Source organism: Aphelocoma coerulescens, chromosome 13, assembly GCF_041296385.1.
Source record: "Aphelocoma coerulescens isolate FSJ_1873_10779 chromosome 13, UR_Acoe_1.0, whole genome shotgun sequence".
Taxonomy (NCBI): Eukaryota; Metazoa; Chordata; class Aves; order Passeriformes; family Corvidae; genus Aphelocoma; species Aphelocoma coerulescens.
The window spans coordinates 11104349-11123494 of NC_091027.1; the positions used below are offsets into that span (position 1 = coordinate 11104349).

The 19146-nt window shown below is 44.8% G+C and overlaps 1 protein-coding gene and 1 long non-coding RNA gene across 5 annotated transcripts in view; both read left to right on the forward strand.

Moving 5' to 3' along the window:
- The first annotated feature begins 9669 nt into the window (after positions 1–9669).
- On the forward strand, positions 9670–12645 carry LOC138118201 (uncharacterized). Of its 3 annotated transcripts, XR_011155033.1 has the most exons (4): positions 9949–10115; positions 10776–10941; positions 11082–11181; positions 11625–12645. It is a non-coding gene; the product is annotated as an uncharacterized lncRNA (long non-coding RNA). The 3 variants fall into 3 exon arrangements; XR_011155032.1 differs by lacking the exon at positions 9949–10115 and adding an exon at positions 9670–9920 and having other exon boundaries at positions 11082–12645; XR_011155031.1 differs by having other exon boundaries at positions 11082–12645.
- Positions 12646–17627: 4982 nt separating this feature from the next.
- PDLIM4 (PDZ and LIM domain 4) overlaps positions 17628–19146 on the forward strand; it is a 42108-nt gene continuing 40589 nt past the window's right edge. The window contains exon 1 of one of the 2 annotated variants that reach the window (XM_069029030.1): positions 17628–17792. In XM_069029030.1, the coding sequence (XP_068885131.1) occupies positions 17700–17792 (93 nt within the window). In that variant the 5' untranslated portion in view covers positions 17628–17699. The remainder of the gene's footprint in view (positions 17793–19146) is intronic. The other variant, XM_069029031.1, reaches the window with a different exon arrangement.

The following is a 19146-nucleotide window of genomic DNA, read 5'->3' on the forward strand; positions in this document are numbered from 1 at the left end:
TACAGTAGGCACAAACAAGGGTTCCTTCAGTCCTCTCACATCCAACTCTTCTTCTGTTCCAGCACCATGCTGTGTGTCCCAGCAGGACTTGTGCAGCTGGGATTTGTTTGCCCCCCACCCATTCTCAACAGAAGCAAGCACCTGTGCCCCTAAGGAGTTAGTCCAGAAAGCCCACCCCAAAGCAGACATGGATGCACAGCACTAACCCATAAATCAGTCCAGCAACTGGCCAAAATTCAGCTGCTGGTTTAACACCTCTCTCACTCTGAAGGGATTTTTTTCCTGGGGGTTTCATACTGAATGAGTCAGTTCTCCTTTTAACCTTAAAACTCCGAGTGCATGGATGTAATCTGTCATCCCAGCCACAGCTGGGGTAATGCAGAGGTCAAAGGAATAAATAGCAGAGAGGCTTTATGAACTTTCTCCCCCACAAAAAAAATCCCATTTGTAGCCAGGAACAAAAATCACACAAAATCCATTCCATTGCTTGCTTGCATCATTACTACTTTTAAATTTTTTTTTTAATTATAAAAAATACCCTTTGTCTTTCTCTTGTTGTTTTTTGCTTGTTTGTTTGGGGTTTTGGTTTTGTTGGGTTTTGCTTTTGTTTTGGTTTTTTTTTACCTTCTTTCTAAAAATCTGTGGAATAGGATTCCCTGTTTTCCATGTTCTCCTGACACGGTGCCAAACAGCAGAGAGCAGCTGAGGCCATATTTTGTCAAATAACCCAAAAGCCAACATACTTGGCAATGAATATGCACAAGATGATTCTTATACAATGAGTGGGTTTCATTCCAGACCTGTTTTCATTGCTCTTAGAGTTTTCATGGCAATGGTCTGGCAGGGTGATTATTTTTATTCACAATCAAGTTACCAATTTGGCTCTTGCTAACATTATTACACTAAATTATCAGGAGAGCTTGAAGTCTCTGCTCCCATCTGCTGTCCATCTCAGAGACTAGAAATAAGGTCCCAGTGCTCCTAAGTTTGCAAGCTATTGTCTGGAGTTCGAGTCAAGTGCATTTCTGCCTCTCTAAGTCCTCCTGACTTTATCAAAGAGCAACTTGGAAAACAAAGGAGGGGGCTGGGACCCAAGGAGAGCTGCTAGGAATTACTAGGGTGCAAAGCTGAGTCAGGGAAACCCTCGCTCTGTTCCTGCAGAGGATGAAGACAAGAACATATTTGTTGGTCCTTCCAACAAGAAGACAAGGACCTGTTAGAGGAGGTCCACAGAAGGTCACAAAGATGCACAGATGGCTGGAGTCCTTCTGCTCTCAAGATAGGCTGGGAGAGCTGGGGTTGTTCAGCCTGGAGAAAAGAAGGCTCCAGGGAGAACTTAGAACCCCTTTCCGTGCCTAAAGGGGCTCCAAGAGAGCTGGAGAGGGGCTTTGGACAAGAGCCTGGAGTGACAGAACAAGGGGGCATGGCTTCAAACTGATGGAGGTTGGTTTTAGACTGGATATTAGGAAGAAATTCTTCCCTGTGAGGGTGGTGAGGCCCTGGCACAGGTTGCCCAGAGAAGCTATGACTGTTCCATCCCTGGAAGTGTTCTAGGCCAGGTTTGACAGGGCTTGGAGCAACCTGGTGTCTAGTGGAAGGTATCCCTGTCCATGGCAGGGGGGGTCGGATTGAGATGATCTTTAAGGTCCCTTCCAACTCAAATCATTCTTTGACTCTGTCAGGAGGAAGCCATGTGTCCCACAGGGAGAGGGAGGAGGAGGCAGGGCAAAGGGCTGTGACCTGCCTCAGCCCCTGCACAACCACCTGGCACTTGGCACAACACAGAGAAGCCTGACTGCGTGGAGCTGTTTGTACAAGGGGATGTTTGCAGCAGAGCCAGCAAACTCCCTCTGACAAGGATGCTAACCCTGGGGTGAAGTGGTGACAAGTGAGGAAGTGTTGCTCTTTCATGGCAAGCAGCTGGGGCCCCTTGCACCTCTGCCCTCCTCAACCCATCCTGTCACCTTTGGTGCACCCACTGGGCTCCTTTTAGGAACCTGCTTGTTTTCCATGCAGATGGACACCCTCCTTGATCGGGGTCCCTGTCTGGGCCTGTCCTCTCTGCGATGTCTGGGTTCCTGGGTGAAATGAAATCCAGACTCGTGTGCTGTCTGTGCCAGTAAAAATCCACATTTAAAAACCACCTCTGATTGCCTCAAAGAAATAATTAGCAGTGAGTCACTGCATGGGGCCAGCAGTGAGCTGAGACAAATTGGCAAAGCTTTATTAACTGAGGTACTCTCCAGACTAAAGCAAGCAAGAGGCTGAGTGAGCTGCTCACAGGAGCCATGTGATTGACTAATTCCACAGGCACTTTCCAGCCACAGGGAAGGATAGTGAAGGAGCTGCTCCCTGCACTGCTCCCCAGGATTCAGCAGCTGAGGTCGGCACTGCTGGCTCCAGCCTCTTGGTGTTGTTCTTTCCAAGCCAGGACTACTCACAGTTGCCACCACCGTGAAGGTGGTGACAGGAATTTGGGGATTCTGGCTAAAAAGCCTCCATACTTTTCATGCTGGGGCACAGCAATGCAAACAGCTGGAAGGGAAGGAGAGGGCAGCAGAAGAAAATAAACTGTGTTTATCCAGAGTGAGTACAGCCCAGTACAACCAAGTGATATAAACACAAAGCATATCTTCAGCATTTAACGAACAGGTTTCCTAATTAACTCCAATGGCAACCTGAACTTGTCTTCTGCTGTAAAAACAGCCAAAATGCTGCAGTCTGAGATTTATAACGTCCGTTTTGGCTATAGCCACACACAAAAAAGGCAAGAATTTTGCTGGTTAGGCTCAAGGAATAAATAAAGAACAAATCCTGATGATCCTTTGAGTCTATTTCATAAGTAAAAAAAAATACGTCCGAGCTGAAGATCTATTCATTTAAATGAGAAATTTATATGAGTTTATTAGAAACTCAGATTCTGTAGAACTGCTGTTGCCCTGAATTTAATTACAACTGTAGATTTAGTAGTCAAACACAAATTAATCAAGATTGGTTGGGTTCAACTCAAGATACACTCAAGGTTCAACACTGAGAGTTGTGTAACACATTTCTTAATGGGATCAGATTCTTTTTTCTGGTCAGGTTGTTATGAATAGTAGCACTATACCAACAATGTAGACCAGCATACAGGTGCTCCAGCACCTGGTCCTAGAGCAAAAAAGCAAAAATCCTAAAGCTAAAAAATAAAAAACCCTTATATTTTTTCCTTGGCAATCACAGCAAGTGGAATATATTATTCTTTCCACATTTAACAAAAAAAAGGTTTCCTCAGGGTTATCCTGAAGTGAACTTGATTTAGGGCCCCAGCACAGCCCCAGCAAGTTAAAAGCCATCTTTCCACTAACTTCAGTGGGAACCAAAGATTTGTGAGTAAAATGTTGGCACAACTTTAACAACACCAGAATTTTGTACTGAGTCCTTTAGGGAGTAATCCCTTCATTAATTGTAGCAGAAATATAGGACTGTGTGTTAGTTATTGTCCATGAAGAGAAGCAGGTGCTCCTAACGTGACTTCCAGACACTGAAGGAAATGGAGACCCTGCACAGGCTGTTAAGTTCTGGCAAGCAGGCTTTGTGTGGAAAACATCCATTGCAGCATGCTTGATCCTCTGTGTGCTTTGGAAATACCCAACTGGAAAATCAAGGAGCACCAAGAGGAGCTGCTAATCTCTCCAGGCACATTCCCTCCAGGCTGACTCCTGCTGCTCCTCCCAAAGTAGTGCTGGCTCCCCAAGGCACCACTACCACTGGATGCAAGGAGCAGGAAGGATGGGTTTGTATGAATTCACAGGATTGCAATTTGAAAGTCATGGACCACGCTTTTGTCCCAAAGGTCCCTGTCAGGTCACTTCATTTCTACACATCTCAGCTTTGCAACCTGGAAAACAATTCTTCCGTCTCTCCATCTCACAATAAGTTTTCCAGTCTCCGTCTGTTGGCCCCACACTGACCAGGAAGGGGGACATACCAGTTCCTGCCTGGGGCCAGGTCTGTCATCTGTCCTGGCTTGAATTACTCCCAGGAGGGCAGGAAGACAAGCCAGGACTGCAGCTGGCTCAAAGGGACACACCAGGGTCCATAGAGCTGCCCCAGTGACAAAACACTCCACCATTAGTCCCACAGACGGACAATCATTGAATCATAGAATGGTTTGGGATGGAAGGGATATTAAAGATCATGTAGTTCCAATTCCCTGCCATGGGCAAGTTGCTCTAAGCACCACCCAACTGGCCTTGAACAGTTCCAGCAATGGGGAAGCCACAACTTCTCTGGGCAACCTGTGCCAGTGCCTCACCACTCTCACAGGGAAGAGTTTCTTCCTAATGTTGAATCTAAAACCCTCCTCTTTTATTTTAAACCGTTTCCTCTTGTTCTATCGCTATCTGCCTCTGTAAAATGCCACTCTCCCTCTTTTTAATGAACACCCTTTAAGTACTGTAAGGCTGCAATGAGTTTCCCTAGGGCCTCTTCTTCTCCAAGCTGAACAACTCTGATGCTCTCAGCCATAGAAACAGGAACTATTGCCACAAAAAAATCTCCTTACACTAAAAGCCGCAAACCAGAATATCCCACTCACATCCACCATATGATTTTATTCACCATATGATTTATTATTTATTATGATCACAGTTGCTTCTGGATGAGATAAAGCACTATTCTCAACAAAGCACATGCATTTGCACTCACCCAGAAATGTTAAAGGCATTTACACATCCAGCTGTACTGTGGGATGGAGCATGGGGCATATCTGTCTGAAAAAGGCCCATGGAAATTAGGACTAAACATGTACTGTGGCATGAGAGTGACACATTCCTGACAGAACTGGGGCTTGGTGCCTGTATGGGATACACCATTACACCATGCCAGGAAGTGTGTGCTGTGCCTGCAGGGGGTGGACGCTGTGTGAACACACCCAGCATCACCAGCTACTAATGGCCTGCAGCAAGATAAGCCAGGGCTGGGGGTCCAGGGAGACAGGAATGTGGGAGCGGGGCTGGCCTCCATGATAGTATCTGCTCAGTGGTGGTCTTATGGGAGAATTTACTTCCAGACAATGCAAAACAAATGAGGTGGTTTTACATGTCACGTAATGCTGGGCTACAAATAGCAAAACAAGGGCAGGAACTTCATTATGCTGAAAAACATCCCTGATTCATTAGAAACCAAATACACTTTGTCTTCAGTGACTATAAAGCAAATGCCTGGGGAATATAGCAAGCAATCCATTACTGCTCCTGGCCTGCTCCGAAAGCCACACTGACCGGGAATGCTCACGTGGGTTGGATTGGAGCCAATACAAAGTCTTTAGGGGCCCCTCAGAGCATTCAGCAAAAGTAAATCCCATTTAGGCTCCAGCCTCACTCAGAAACTTAATTCTCAGGCACTTCCAATGGGCCAGGAAGGTCTTTTCTACACCCCAAAATTATTTGGGGGCATCTTTGCAGGACATATGACCTGGAACTTGTGCCTGTCTGTGAACATCCACCTAAAATGTCCTGTTGCTTTTAGTGAGTGGGTCAGCAGAGGAGCACAGTGAGAGGGCACAGCAGCCATTTTTTAAGTCCCCAGGGTGACGCTGGCTCACAGCACATCAGGAATTGACCCTCTATGTTTTATACATCAATAGGAAACCATTAATTTAATTAGAAACCTCAAGCTTTCCATGCTGGGAAGATTTAGAAAACCATTGTGTTGACTATTCTAGGCACACAACTTCACACTTTTGTTCTCCCACAGTGATGGGTACCAGCAGTCAAAGGTTGAGCACCTGCATTTCCTACTGACACGCCAGCCAGGAATGCAAAGGAAGTGCCTGGGAAGGGCAATGGAAGAGAGCTAGATTTCTTTATAAACGAACACACCTCAAATGAATGTTCAAAGGAAATTAATTTCTTTCACAGAAAGCTTTAGGTGAATGTGATTTGGTTGCCTATGAGATGAAAAAACAGGAGACAGAAAAAACCCTCCCGAAAACACTTTATAGTGGAGTTACACAATGCTGGCAGTGGGAGCTGGAAGAAAGGGAGATTTCTAGGTTTCTAGCTACAAAGAATCACAGAATCATGGAATGGTTTGGGTGGGAAGGAACATTAAAGCTTATCTCATTCCAACACCCTACCATAAGCAGGGACATCTTCTACTAAACCAGGTTGCTCCAAGCCCCATCCAACACTAGAACATGAAAATACATGGAGCAAATTGTTAGTTGGCACAAATTAGCAGAGATGAATACACTGGACACAACTACACAGGCTGACAACCAGCCAGGGATCCAGCCTTGCCAATGAGCCACCCATGAGGAGGATTATAGGAAAAAGGCTTCTAAAAACACAAACAATAAATTTGCCACCTAGGTATAATTTGTGGGTTTAGGTCATCACATATATCCTCTTAAATGAAGTAGCCATAAAGTAGCTTAATATTCTGTCTAACATCAAACAACTCCATAAAAAGAGATACATTAGGAGGAGTTCAGTTCAAACCAGAATCAGGCTTTGTGGTTTGGGTTCTGTGTCCTGCCTTCCCCTCCACTTGGGTGTGATTGATTCAGGAGCTACAAGTCTCTTCCTGACATCCTGCCTTGAGCTGAGGCTCAGACATGATGGGGTGTTCAATTTTGTCTCTTTTTAGCTCTTTATAGTGGGCAACCAGATCTGATGAGCTAACAGGAGCCTTACATCATTACAGAGAAAAAAACTCTATATGGCTAAAAATACCATACCGTATGCTTGTCCAAAGGGAAAGAAAAGGTCTGCTTCCCTCAGCATGTTGTAACCGTTGAGTTGGACACCAGCTGTAAGGGCCTCTTATTAATTCTGTCTTCATAGTCACAAAAATACAGAAAAGACCTAATAAGCTGCATCACTCATTCAGTGAAGAATATTTTCCTGATGGCACTGTCCAAATTTGTTTTGCCAAGTCCAGCGAAGGGACTTCCCCTATTTCCATTGTCAAATCCCTCACAGGAGCAGAAACTCTTAGCAATTTTTTCCTGTGGTATCTGTTGTTGTCAGCTGGATTTCCTCCCTGCCCGACAGCATGGAGATGGTGTGTGCAGCCAGGGGGTCAGTGGGAGTGGTGGGATGGAGGCTGTGTGCTGGTGGGGGACAAGCTGCCAACAAATCATTTCCAAGTGAGTCATCAGCAGTTGATGCTCAGTGACTGCAGGATGCAGAGAAACCTCTCTGCTGTTAACTCAGCTACATGCTTGCTCCATCTGAGTTTCAGTTTACAAACCACCAAGATACTAGAGCTTTCTGTAGCATTTCAAGAGCACTATACCTCTCTCCCTCATACAATCATGGAATGTTTGGGGTTGGAAGGCACCTTTAAAGCTTATCTAGTCCAACCCCCAGCCAATGCAGGGACACGTTTTACTAGACCAGCTTACTCCAAGCCCCATCCAACCTGGCCTGGAACACTTTCAGGGATGGGGCATTTGCAGTTTCTTTGGGCAACTTGTGCCAGGCCTCAGCACCCTCACTGGGAAGAATTTCTTCCAAATATCCCATCTAAACTGACCCTGTCTTGGGATGATTTGTGTGGCTGCAGCATGGCTGGCCTGTAGCTTCCTGGGGAGCGGGGTGGGTGAGGGGCTGCAGCCATGCTGGGCCACCTCTGGCATTAATTCAGGAATTTCACTTCCTGTGCAAAGTGTGCTGTGAAGAATATTCCTTCTGTCCTCAATTATTTTTTCAGTCTCCTTTAGAAGAACAATAGTACACCTATTTGAGAAATTCTACAAAAGCACAACTTGGAATAATACCTGGGGACCCATAAACTAAAAATCTTCCTTGAACACATGTTTAAACTATTCATGCTTCTCCTGAGACATTCTGAACAGGCACAACTGACTCCACATCCATGAAAACAGAAAAGTAAATGTCCACCTGTGCCAAGTATTTGTATTCTGGTTTTAAAAGCAGCGCTGAAATGAAGATATTGAAGGAAGCAGTGAATGGTTTTGGGGTGAACTAAAGAAAAATGATGGATCTTGGGCCGGGCAAGGTTTTCCTGGGAACAGGCAAGCTGGGGCCATGGCACACGGTTGCACAGCAGGGCACCCTCTGGCTAAGCTCAGCAGACCCGTTCACAGATTGACGTTGGGGTTGCTGAGAATAAATAATGAGCTTTAGAGCACTGTGAAGATTTAAAGCCAACTAAACAAAAACTAAATCACATTAAATCTTCAAAGAGTCATGGAAAAATTTAAAAAGGTGAATGAGTCACTCTTCCTGCCCATTTTATGAGCATCAGAATTGCTAGGTTCTGTTTGATCTTGTGACACCTCAGCTTGCATGCCTAAACATTCATAAAATATCCTATTCTTTGGCAACCAAGTATTATTTTGTGTTGTATGTTTAACCGATGAAATGTCTTTGGTGGAACATTGTTAGCTCTTTCTGCTAACTGGTTGTGTATCCAGATGGACTTCAGGACAATTGATGGGACAGAAGAGGACCCTCAGTCCCTTGTGGGTTTTTCAGACACATCCATCTTTTGCTTAAACCACAGGAGAGTAAACTAGGAGATCGGGTACAATTTCTAGCATGACTGTTAATTTAACCATTTGATGCAGAGTCTTATTTGTTTGTTAAACATCATTTATTCTGTGTGCAAGGACAAATTTGGAGATGTTTGCAGAAGACTCTTAAGTGCCTTGGTTAGAGAAGTAGATGGGAGCTATTTCCTTAATAATAAATTAAAGTACAGTCATATATTCATTACCATAGTGTAATACTGTGCTTGAAGCAGATAAACAGTTCAACATTAATAACATTGGCTTTTCATGCTCTTCAGATTTTAAGTGATTTTTATTATTTTGTCAGACATAAGGCATTTTATTCCATAGTCAGTTCATACCCTTCCCTAAGAAAGGTAGAAAAAAGCTGAAGAACATAAGGGGCCACACGTGTTAAAAAAGAAACAGTGAGACCTGACCCTTTTTTTAGGTGAAATCTCTGGTTATCCTAATGCCCACTGGACACTTGGGATAATGGCCAAGCTGCTCATTGAATCAACATTCCCACCATCACTGGTGGGATCTTTTCTATTGACATCACTGAATCTTGGAGCAAAGTATTCAATCCTGCTAGATAAGGTTTTGTGCAATATCACCTAACAGCCTTGTAGGTTCTTAAATATCATTCAGGTTATTTAAGCTACAAAGGCAAATTCTAGTCCAAATCATGCGACACAGCTCTTTCAGCCTAAATGAGTTGCCCAGATGGAGCCTAAGACAGAGTTTTGGCCCAGCCAAGGCAGTTTCTGAGTAAACCATTTTGTTCCCTCCACTTCCTTACACTCAAGTGAATGTCAGACCTATTTCTCTGAGTAATGACAAATCCTTCAAAATACTTTAAAGGTTTATTTCAGGCTCAGCTTTTCCATGGCCCAGTAACTGGATGCTTGGAAGGAGAGGAAAAAGAAAATTAAATTACCATTTGTGCAGCATCAGTTTCTTCAAGGAATATGCTCCAGAAGATATCCTGGGGCAGTGTTCTGGAGAGAGCAGAAGATCATCTTCAGTGGCGGGAGCCTGCAGCTGATCAGCCTTAACACAAATTTAATGTGTTAAGAACCTAATAATAACAGAGGAAAGATGTGCTTGAACTTCTCTGAAGAGGGTTGTTGATACGTGTTGTCCTCTGACTGCAGCCACCACACTCTCAGTCAGCCTAGACTGTGTCCATTTAACCATCGTTTCAGTCCCCAGCACGAAAACCCTGTGAGAAAACCTGTCAAACCTCTTGACTGAAACCTATTCATGCAACTGGCCGATCAGGAATGGGAGGGGAGCTGAGGAACCACAGGGGATCCCTAAATTGCCCACACAGCTCCAGCTGCAAAGGATGAGCATCTACACCTGAAATGACAAACATGAGGGAAATCCAGACAGTTCAAACCTAGGGGAACAGGTATGGAGCTGTGAGTGGGTGGCTGGAGGGCCTGACAGATGAAAGGAGCACTGATGGATGGTGTTGTAGCAACAGTCAATGCAAAGGCAGAAAAGGAAACAAAAGAAACAGGATATGGCTGTTTAAGGAGGTTGATATGTTACATTCCTGCAAGCATTTATGAATTCCTGCTTATGTGCTAGAACACAAATGTTGGCAAGTACTTTGATTTTTTTTTTTTTATTATTATTTTTTTTTCCCTATTTTTTTTGCCTGTGTTCAGGGTTTGGAATTTGTGCTGTTATATTTGTGCAATCTGGGCACAGAAGTGCAAATTTTGGGAATATTAAGAGAGAACTAAGACAAGACATAGTAATTCAGAAGACCAATCTTGAATTGTTATAGTAATCTCTAAAATTCTATTTGCATGTTATTTGCCTGCTTTTGGTCTTACTTGGTGCCCAGGAGATTCTCTCCCAGAAATGGCAGGATTTGGACACCAAAGTATCTTAATTCTGGCCTGCAAGCCCAAGTAGTGACATGAAAGCTTAGTGTATTTGTTTCTTTATAGTAACCAAAAAAATAAGGAGTAAGCTAAAGCCTATAACATCAGGAAGGAATTTCTTCATTTTGTATTACTGAGTTTTTTCATTTCTTGCTTGTGGATGATGAATGCTTAATCTTCTGTCCAGTATGAGCACCTCATAGCATTTCACCTCAAAGTCGAAGCACAATCGTTTTCAAAAGATTCTTGAAAATCCTTCTCTGATGAACCGATGAACTTAAGAAATTAGGAGAGTTCAAACTGTTAAACATACCTCTCTCCTCCAGGATAAACAACCCCAATTAAGCACTGCATTTTCCATGTCCTTCTAGGGGATGTTCCCTTCAGTCCCTAAGAAGTGATGTAACTGTGTATGAGTGAGTAGAACCTATGGTGTGAGGAGATGCTTTGGGTCTCTATAGACACTTCTGCAAAAGTCCTGGACATGATGAAGAACAGCCTGAATGGAGGGAGGAAGCATCTTCTCCAGAAGCTGAGGTGAGCCATGTGCCTCACATCCTGTTCTCACACCCTAAGCTATTCTACCAGCATTGCTTTGCCCTTACCATGTAGTTTACACTTTGCAGAGTACAGCCTCTTACACTAGATGAGGACTGATCACTCTGGATTCTCCCCAGGTAGCGTATGGAACACCCCCAGCACAGCAGGAATGCTTTACATGGGGCGAGACAGCAGCTGATGGATTGGGCTAAATGAATCCTGGAAGAACATACTGGAGTAAGATATCACACAACTTATCCCCTATTTCTTAGTGTACTGTTTGTCCCTCTGTCCCTATCAGTTTAAGGTTGAAATGAATAAGAAAACTTCTGTGAAACCCAACTACAGGAACCTTTGTGATCACTGAATCTTAACACCAGCATCTGTGGAACTCAGCCTTTCAAAAAGAGTTAGTTTGCTGTAATTATCTCTGAACGATAAAAGGCAAACTTTCCTTGACCTGCATAAATTGGGTCAGCTTATTCAGCTTAATTCTCTCCAGTTGTCTGCATTCTGGAGCCATACAATACCCTAAAAAGGAAGCATCACTGTAAACAGAGTCAAGAGTGTGGGTGATAAATGCTGAAATCCCCAAGAGGTCTGGGGAGCTCCTCTGCTGGATAGGTACTATCGCTTGGATTCTACTGTGTGAAATAAAAATGTGCCAAATTTGTTTGCAGGATATACCAACAGCTGACATCTGTCATGATTTCACAAGAGAAAAATCTCAGTGTTTAGCTGCTCAGTGAAGTGACTCACATTAGACCAGAGGTTTTGACTTTGTTCTTCCAGGCACCGTTTCTGATGGGAAATCAATCAGTTTAATCCCATAATGGAAACAATTAGCCTTGCAGAAAAAGCAGATCACTTGTAATCTCATCTTCTGCTTACAATATTATGCAAATATTTCTTTTTATTTTCTCAACTGCTGCTCATTGGTCACAGTGGCATGGCTGTGAAAAGGTTACCGCTCGCACAGGGCAAGAGCTGGGGTTTAATCCTGCCCACGTCAGCAGCAGCTGAACCTGCTGGGAGGAGGTCATACCCCTTCCAAGCAAACAGACCAGCTTCTTCCATCTGGCCCATATATTCCAGGCTTGCAGCTACACAGGTGAGCTGAAAAAGACCTGAGGATCTGCTTCAGTGTGGCAGCAGTGAGTGTGGCAGGGCAGCAGGACAGTCCCCACCTGCCTGCTTTGTGCAGCCCGGCTTGTCATGGCATTAGTCTCAGTCTGGGGATGAAGGTGAGTAAGGTCAGACGTGACCTAACAGGCACTTGCTCATCTGTTTCTTCTGACTTCTGAGATGGAAAGTGAGACTGAGAATAGCGTGACCATGAAACCAATTCATTTTTTGGCAAAATTGGTAAGAAGGGAATATATGTATTTTTTAAAAAGTGTTTTGTTTGTAACATTTTGAATGTGTTGTGACCTTTCTGTGAGCCCTGATGTGAGCTTTGTCCTTGTCGACAGCCTTCTGTGAAGCTGCTGTTATCAAGGACAAGCTGCTACTGAGCTCCGATATGAGCTGGCCACGCTGTGTCATTGCTTCCTGGTGTTCCTCTTGGGGAAATCCATTCACAGGCTCTTGTACAGTGTTTAGTCTGCAGTGTTTGAGAGGTAGGGACTTATGCTTGCTGCTTAGTGGTTGCAAAACCCTAGCATATGAAGTTCTGGTAGATGACTGGTAGCCTGATGAGCAAGACTGAGAATAACATGTAAATATTTTCTCATTAATATTTGCCAGAATAGAAGAATAAAATTCATTTTGTGTCAGGCCCTGCTGTGTTTTACCCTCTGAACACATCTTACAAAGACAAAGGATTTACCTTTGTCCCTTTTGTGAATCTGCTCCTGCTGCACAGTGTTGCAAACCAAAGATGAATCTGACCATGGACAATGAAGCTTCTTAGTTTTCATAGACTCACAGAATGTTTTTGGTTGGAAGAGACCTTAAAGATCACCTAGATCCAACACCCTGCCATGGGTAGGGACACCTTCCACTAGACCAGGTTGCTTCAAGCCACATCCAACCTGGTCTTGAACAGTTCCAGGGATGCGGCAGCCACAGCCTCTCTGGGCAACCTGTGCCAGGGCCTCATGACCCTCACAGGGAAGAATTTCTTCCTAATATTTAATCTAAACCTATTCTCTCTCTGTTTTTCTCTGTAAAAAAGCTCCAAAGCCTTGGGAGACAGCTGGCTTCTCCACCTGAAGGTGATTACAGAGAAGAAATTCTACTGGAGGAATGAGATTTCTTTCATTATCCTAATGGTTTCTATCACAGCTGGATTTTTCTCTGTGGGATGCTTAGATCCATGAGACAAACTTAGAAATTATTTAGACAAACAAATGAATTAAGCAGAATTCAGAATGACAGTTCCCAACACTTGGGTGTCTGCCAAGGAACTTTCAAAAGCCAAAATAATAACCCAGATCTGAGAGATCCTGCAAAGCATATAAATTAAGTAACTCTTTGGAAACCTGCAGCTAAAGCTGCCATAGGATTGAGATTTGCCTGTACTTAATCCAAATAATGAGTTTCAAATTTAACTGTTCACAGGATGTTGAGGTTTTGGATTTTTTTTTTTTTTTAATTATTAAGTAAAAGACTAAACTGGAACCCTTGAGAATCTGTTGTATGTGGATACTCTTGGGATAGGAAGGCACCAGAAGGGACTCATTCAGGCAATAGAAATGGAAATTAAGATGAAAAAAGTCAAGGATTACTGATTAATGTAAGAAAGGAAAAGAGGTTGTACTCTGAGAAACACTGACTATTGGGAGGGCAAATTGCACAAATGCCATGAAACATTGCTTGGAGTTTTTTACTCCCACAAGGATTTTGAATTCATGTGATCAGCATCACTTTCAGGGACCTTTTCTAATCACAAATATGAAGAGGAGTAACCAGCATTAAAACATACAAATGACCATTCACAATAAATGATTTTCAAACATAAACCATGAGCCTCTGACACACAATTTTAACAGGAGTGTGGCTGTTGGTCAGGCCAACCCACAGGCTAACAGCTATTTTGGTGCTTAAAGCTACTTTTAAATCATAGAACCACAGAATGGTTTGGATTGGAAGGGATCTTAAAACTCATTCCAATCCCCTGCCATGGGCAGGTATACCTTCCACTAGACCAAGTTGCTCTAAGCCCTGTCCCACCTGGCCTTGAACACTTCCAGGGATGGATAACTCATGACTAACTTCAGCCACTGAAATGGCTCTAAGCAGAAACAGCCAGAGCCCTGATGACAATTTGTACAAGCAAGAAAATCTCCTGACCTGGAGAAGAACCATCAAGCCATAATGATGCTTTAAATCACTCTCATATGGACAGATGTTCCAAAAAAAGCATTGAAGGGTCATTATCGGGACTCTCAGATAAACACAGACCTCTGCTAGATATTGGGAGGGTGGCAGATGGAAAATGTGAATGTTCATTCAAAATGGGACACAAAGATCCGTAGTTTACCCAGTCGGTCTGTGATAACAAAGGAAGGAAACTGAGAGTGTCACCAGTGGCAAAGTAGAACCTGAATGGAATATTCAAAAAAAGAAACAAAGAGGTGATAAGGCTTTGGGGTGGAAAAACACTGGAAACAAACACCAAGGGAAATATCAGGGAGGGGAAAGATAAAGTGAATGGAGTGATGAGATTGAATTCATGAACATGTTTGACCTCTCTTTGAATAATGTGTGGTCTTAGAGCTTGCTATAGCACTCGGCTGAAGAATGAGCATGTTGGCAATACTTTACTTCAGCTGGATGTTGAGGCTTGCTCCCACAGCAGGGTTCAGCTGCTGTTAACTTCTCAGCCAGAAGTAGAATTCCAATTAGTTTTTGGAAATGACTTAAAGTAGAATTGAAAAATTCTCGCTGAGCAACCTGTTCTAGAGGAATGTGTCCCTGCCAATGGGGGTTGGAATAAGTTGATCTTTAAGGTCCCATCCAACCTAAGCCATTCTGTGACTCTGATTCTATCAAAGGCAAAACCAGAAATTTATGAGCTCGCTTTAGGTGGTTGAAGTAAGAGCTGACTGGGTCCTTTGTAGACTGCAGTTATGTTTGCTTTGCTCAAAGCAAGCATATGTGAAAAGGTGTGTGAGCAGCTGAGAGAACATGGGCCAGCTGTGAACTAAGGACCTCTTTAGCTAATGTTCTCATACCCTGCATCCTAGGGAAAAACATCTATGACAGAGGGGTGCAAAATTAGTTCCTGATACAGTTCTGAATCCTGAGGGCTGCTCTGCATGTGAACACTTTCCATCAGGAGCAACTTAAATGCAGATAGTTTTATTCAGGGTAAAACTGCCTCCACTTCACACAGCATAGTGTATTCTGGAATACAGTCTCATTTGGAATAAGCACACCCACAAATTTATACCAATTTAGCTAATTTTGTTTTACTTGGGTTAAGTTTTAGATGAGCCATCAGTTCTATGAGGGGTGATCTGGGCTGAGCATTCAAAAAGCCTTGAAGAGAAAGTGCCTCAGAGCCAGCAGTTTCCTGTCTGCTTTTGAAATGAATACTTGGGATTTCTGTGTTTTGATCATCTATTGCCTCTGCAAACGAATTACTTCGAACCCCTGAGGCTTTGCTGCACAACGGAGCTGCCCCTCACAGCAGGGTGCAGTTCAGAACCCAACCAGAGAATAGAGCTCCAGTGAATGGCAGTGGGAAATGTCTGACTCGACAGAACTGCAGGTTTAGGTTTTTTCTCTTCCTCCATATTGTTTCTTGTTGCTACTTTTCAGTAAACTTAGTGCCTTTCACAGAAAGAATTTTTTCTTTTCCCTCCCAAGAGGAAGGAGATGCCGATGCTGACACACTGCATTTGTGCACATCTTTAACTCTGTCCTTCAGGGAATCCTCTTCATCATTTTGAACAGCGAAAGCAGGAGAGGTGGGACATCAGCCAGTCCTCCAGCTCTCTGCAAGAGAAATTTTGCTGTTTAGCTGGGTGGATTTTCTAACACAAGCAAGCAAACCTCAGACCAACCTACTCCCAGGCTTCTGCAAGCTGGGTGATACCATGCAGGAATGAGGAGGTATGATTCATCACCCAGACCAAAGTCAGGCTGTGTAGCCTCTCTTGGTGGAGGCGGGCACTTAGGAGGAACAAAGAGTAAGGGAAAGCTCTGCTGGTATTGGCTGCAGCTGGACCTCTCCTCTGCAGGCACCCTTCTAGCAAAGCAAACTAAGTTTATTGTGTTTCAGGTTCGTGACACAGCATGTAGACTGTACTCATGCTGCTAAATCCCAAAGCTGCAGGACAGCTCAGGAGCCTATTTAAAAGTCACAGCTCCCATCCTTGTCCCAGACCAAAGCCCAGTAAATGGGCACAGCAATGAGCCAGTCACACAAACCTTCCTGGGTCACGAACAAAGAGACTTAGCAGCGAATGGCACATAAATCACACTTGCAGAAACCAGGCAGCGAGAAGGTGCTCAATGAAACTGGACTTTTAAAACAATGAATCCTTTGTTAGGTCCTTTTTTTCAAGTGGGATATTCTGGTCCTTTTTTTTTCAAGAGGGCCCTTTTCAGGAAGAAAAGGAAATTGTACAGATATTTTGAGATTTTTTTCTCAGCTTCTGGGGGACATGCTGAGCAGCTTTACTGACCACTCACCCCACCTCCAACTCACTGCTCTGTGCCTGCAAACCATCCCATTAAACACCACTGGCAGCATGGACATCTCCATGGTACTCCAACAGGTGGTGCACCACCAGGAAACTGAGATCCTCTGCAGTGCTGGGTGCTGCTCCAGAGACCCCTGCAAGGACACAATGACGTTGGGGTGCAATGGCCATGAAGATGCTCTGACGGCTGGAGCACCTCTGCTGTGGGGCAGACTGAGAGACCTGGGAGTGTTAAGCCTGGAGAAGAGAAGGCTCTGGGGACAAATTAGAACCTCTTCCAGTGCCTAAAGGGGCTCCAAGAGAGCTGGAGAGGGACTTGGAGCATGAGCCTGGAGAGGCAGAACAAGGGAGAATGGCTTCAAACTGACAGAGGGCAGAGGTAGACTGGATATTGGGAAGAAATTCCTCCCTGTCAGAAGAATTTCTGTGAGGCCCTGGCACAGGCTGCCCAGAGAAGCTGTGGATGCCCCATCCCTGGAAGCGTTCAAGGACAGGTTTGATAGGGCTTGGATCAACCTGGTCTAGTGGAAGGTGTCCCTGCCTGTGGCAGGGGGTTGGAATGAGATGATGTTTCAGGACTGTCCCAAATGAAATCATTCTGTGATTCTGTGATTATTTTCTTCAAAGTTTATCTTTTGCCCAAGTGAAGACCATGAAGGCTTCACAAACTGTTTTAAACCAAATCTGGTTATTTTCTTGAACTTTTTTCTCCTTCAAGAGACTTAATGTAATGAATAAAACAGTCACAATCAAACGTTTACTGACCTACTGCATTATTTTCCTTCCACTGCAGAGGATGAAACTGCAGTGAGGGGGGCTTTGAGCACACCAAACGCATGCTTTACTACTAGTAAAGTACTGAGACTTTACCACTGCGAGCAGTCGCTCCGAACCCCACTTATAAAACGCTTCAGAAGGAAATCCGTGCTAAAGCTCCCCCAGCGACGGCCGGGAAGGGTCTATCCCTCCTCCCCGGCACGCCCTGCGGGCGGGGCGTGCCGGGGAGGCGGGATTGGTCCGCCTCGGCATTTAGGAGTTGTGGCCGGTGATCGCGAGTGGGAGCTGGAGTTGCCCGTGGATAGGGAATATTCTACCGTCGCTATGTCCCATTCGGTGGTCCTGCATGGCCCTTCGCCGTGGGGTTTTCGTTTGGTGGGCGGTAAGGATTTCAGCGCCCCACTGACCATCTCCAGGGTGAGCTCGGAGGGAGAGGGGAACGGAGCGGAGAGGGGGCCGGCCGCAAGTGATGGGCGGCGGGCGGGTGGTACCCGGAGTCGGGCGGACTGTACCCGGGGCCAGTGGGTAGCAGCGCTTGGACTCTTTTGAACTCCAGATTATTCTGTATACACCCAACACACTCAAATAAGTGCTTCCCTCTGAGCTTTGCACTGTTTCAGCTGCTTTTCCCAGTGTTGCAGCGTTTTCCATGCTTTATTTTTTTGGATGCTAATTCATAAGGATCTGCTTTCAAAGCTTTTAGTGTTCATAGAGTTTGGATTCTTGCCCTGGACTGAGTTCATAGGCTGTTGGGGTTTTTAAAGAAGGCATGAGTTAAGTCAGCAAGAAGTTTCTCCATGCAGGCTGCAGCGTTCTGGGGTCTCTGTGGGCTGGTAATAATTACTGTGTAAGCGTACTCACACTTGTGTTCGACCTCATAAGTATGTATTCTGGAAAATTCTTTGCTAAGACGCCGCAGATAGCTTAAAATAGGCGTTATGTGTAGATATGTGCGAAAATAAATCATTCCCTGTGCAGGAAGGAGCGCAGCGAGGTGGTGTGGTGGGCTGTGTGATGGCTGAGGTGCTGTGTGTGAACTGGGCACATTCCCGTGGGCACTAGTGTTTCCATCGTTGTCGGGCTGCTCCGGGAAAGGGCTGGATGCCCCAAGCTGCTTTGCCTTCCCGGCATGTCAGGCTGTGTACGATTGCTGAGCTCCCCTGGGCAGCTGCCGGTTAAGTTCTGGAACAAACCCTGAGTGCATTTGAAAGGAGCTATAACTTAAAAATACTGTTGTAACGTACACAAGCTGTTTGCCATCTTTTCATTTGTATGCCAAAGCTGTGACGGAAAAGCGAAAACACGTACCCTGAGTTTCAAAGAAATACTTGTGGAAAAGAGCATGTTTTAAAGAGATTTAGTTTGTGTTCAAATATGTCTATTGCATGGCTTTGTCTCTGTTTTTACTTTGGGCTGTCCCTTTCCAAGTGCTCCAGTGAGGGCTGTTTTGGAGGAGTAACAGGAGGAGATGGATGGGGGAGAGGGAAGGCCAGGGTGCTGCAGGGAGAGGCAGCTGGTGGGGCTGGCTGTGCAGCGGGGAGGGCGGGGGGCAGGTGTCCACACGCAGCGGGGGGCTGTGCTGTGAGAGGGGGCACTCGGCTTTTGGGCTCAGCCTGAACCTTCTGGGCATGGGGAGTTCTATTTCTCCCCTGGTAACATGGGATGTATCACAAATCACTTCCCAGCAACTGTAGAAATGTTCCTGTTGTGGAAATGAACATCTGAACTCAGTGGAGGGAGCCTGTTTTCCTGTTACTTTGGAAAAAAACCT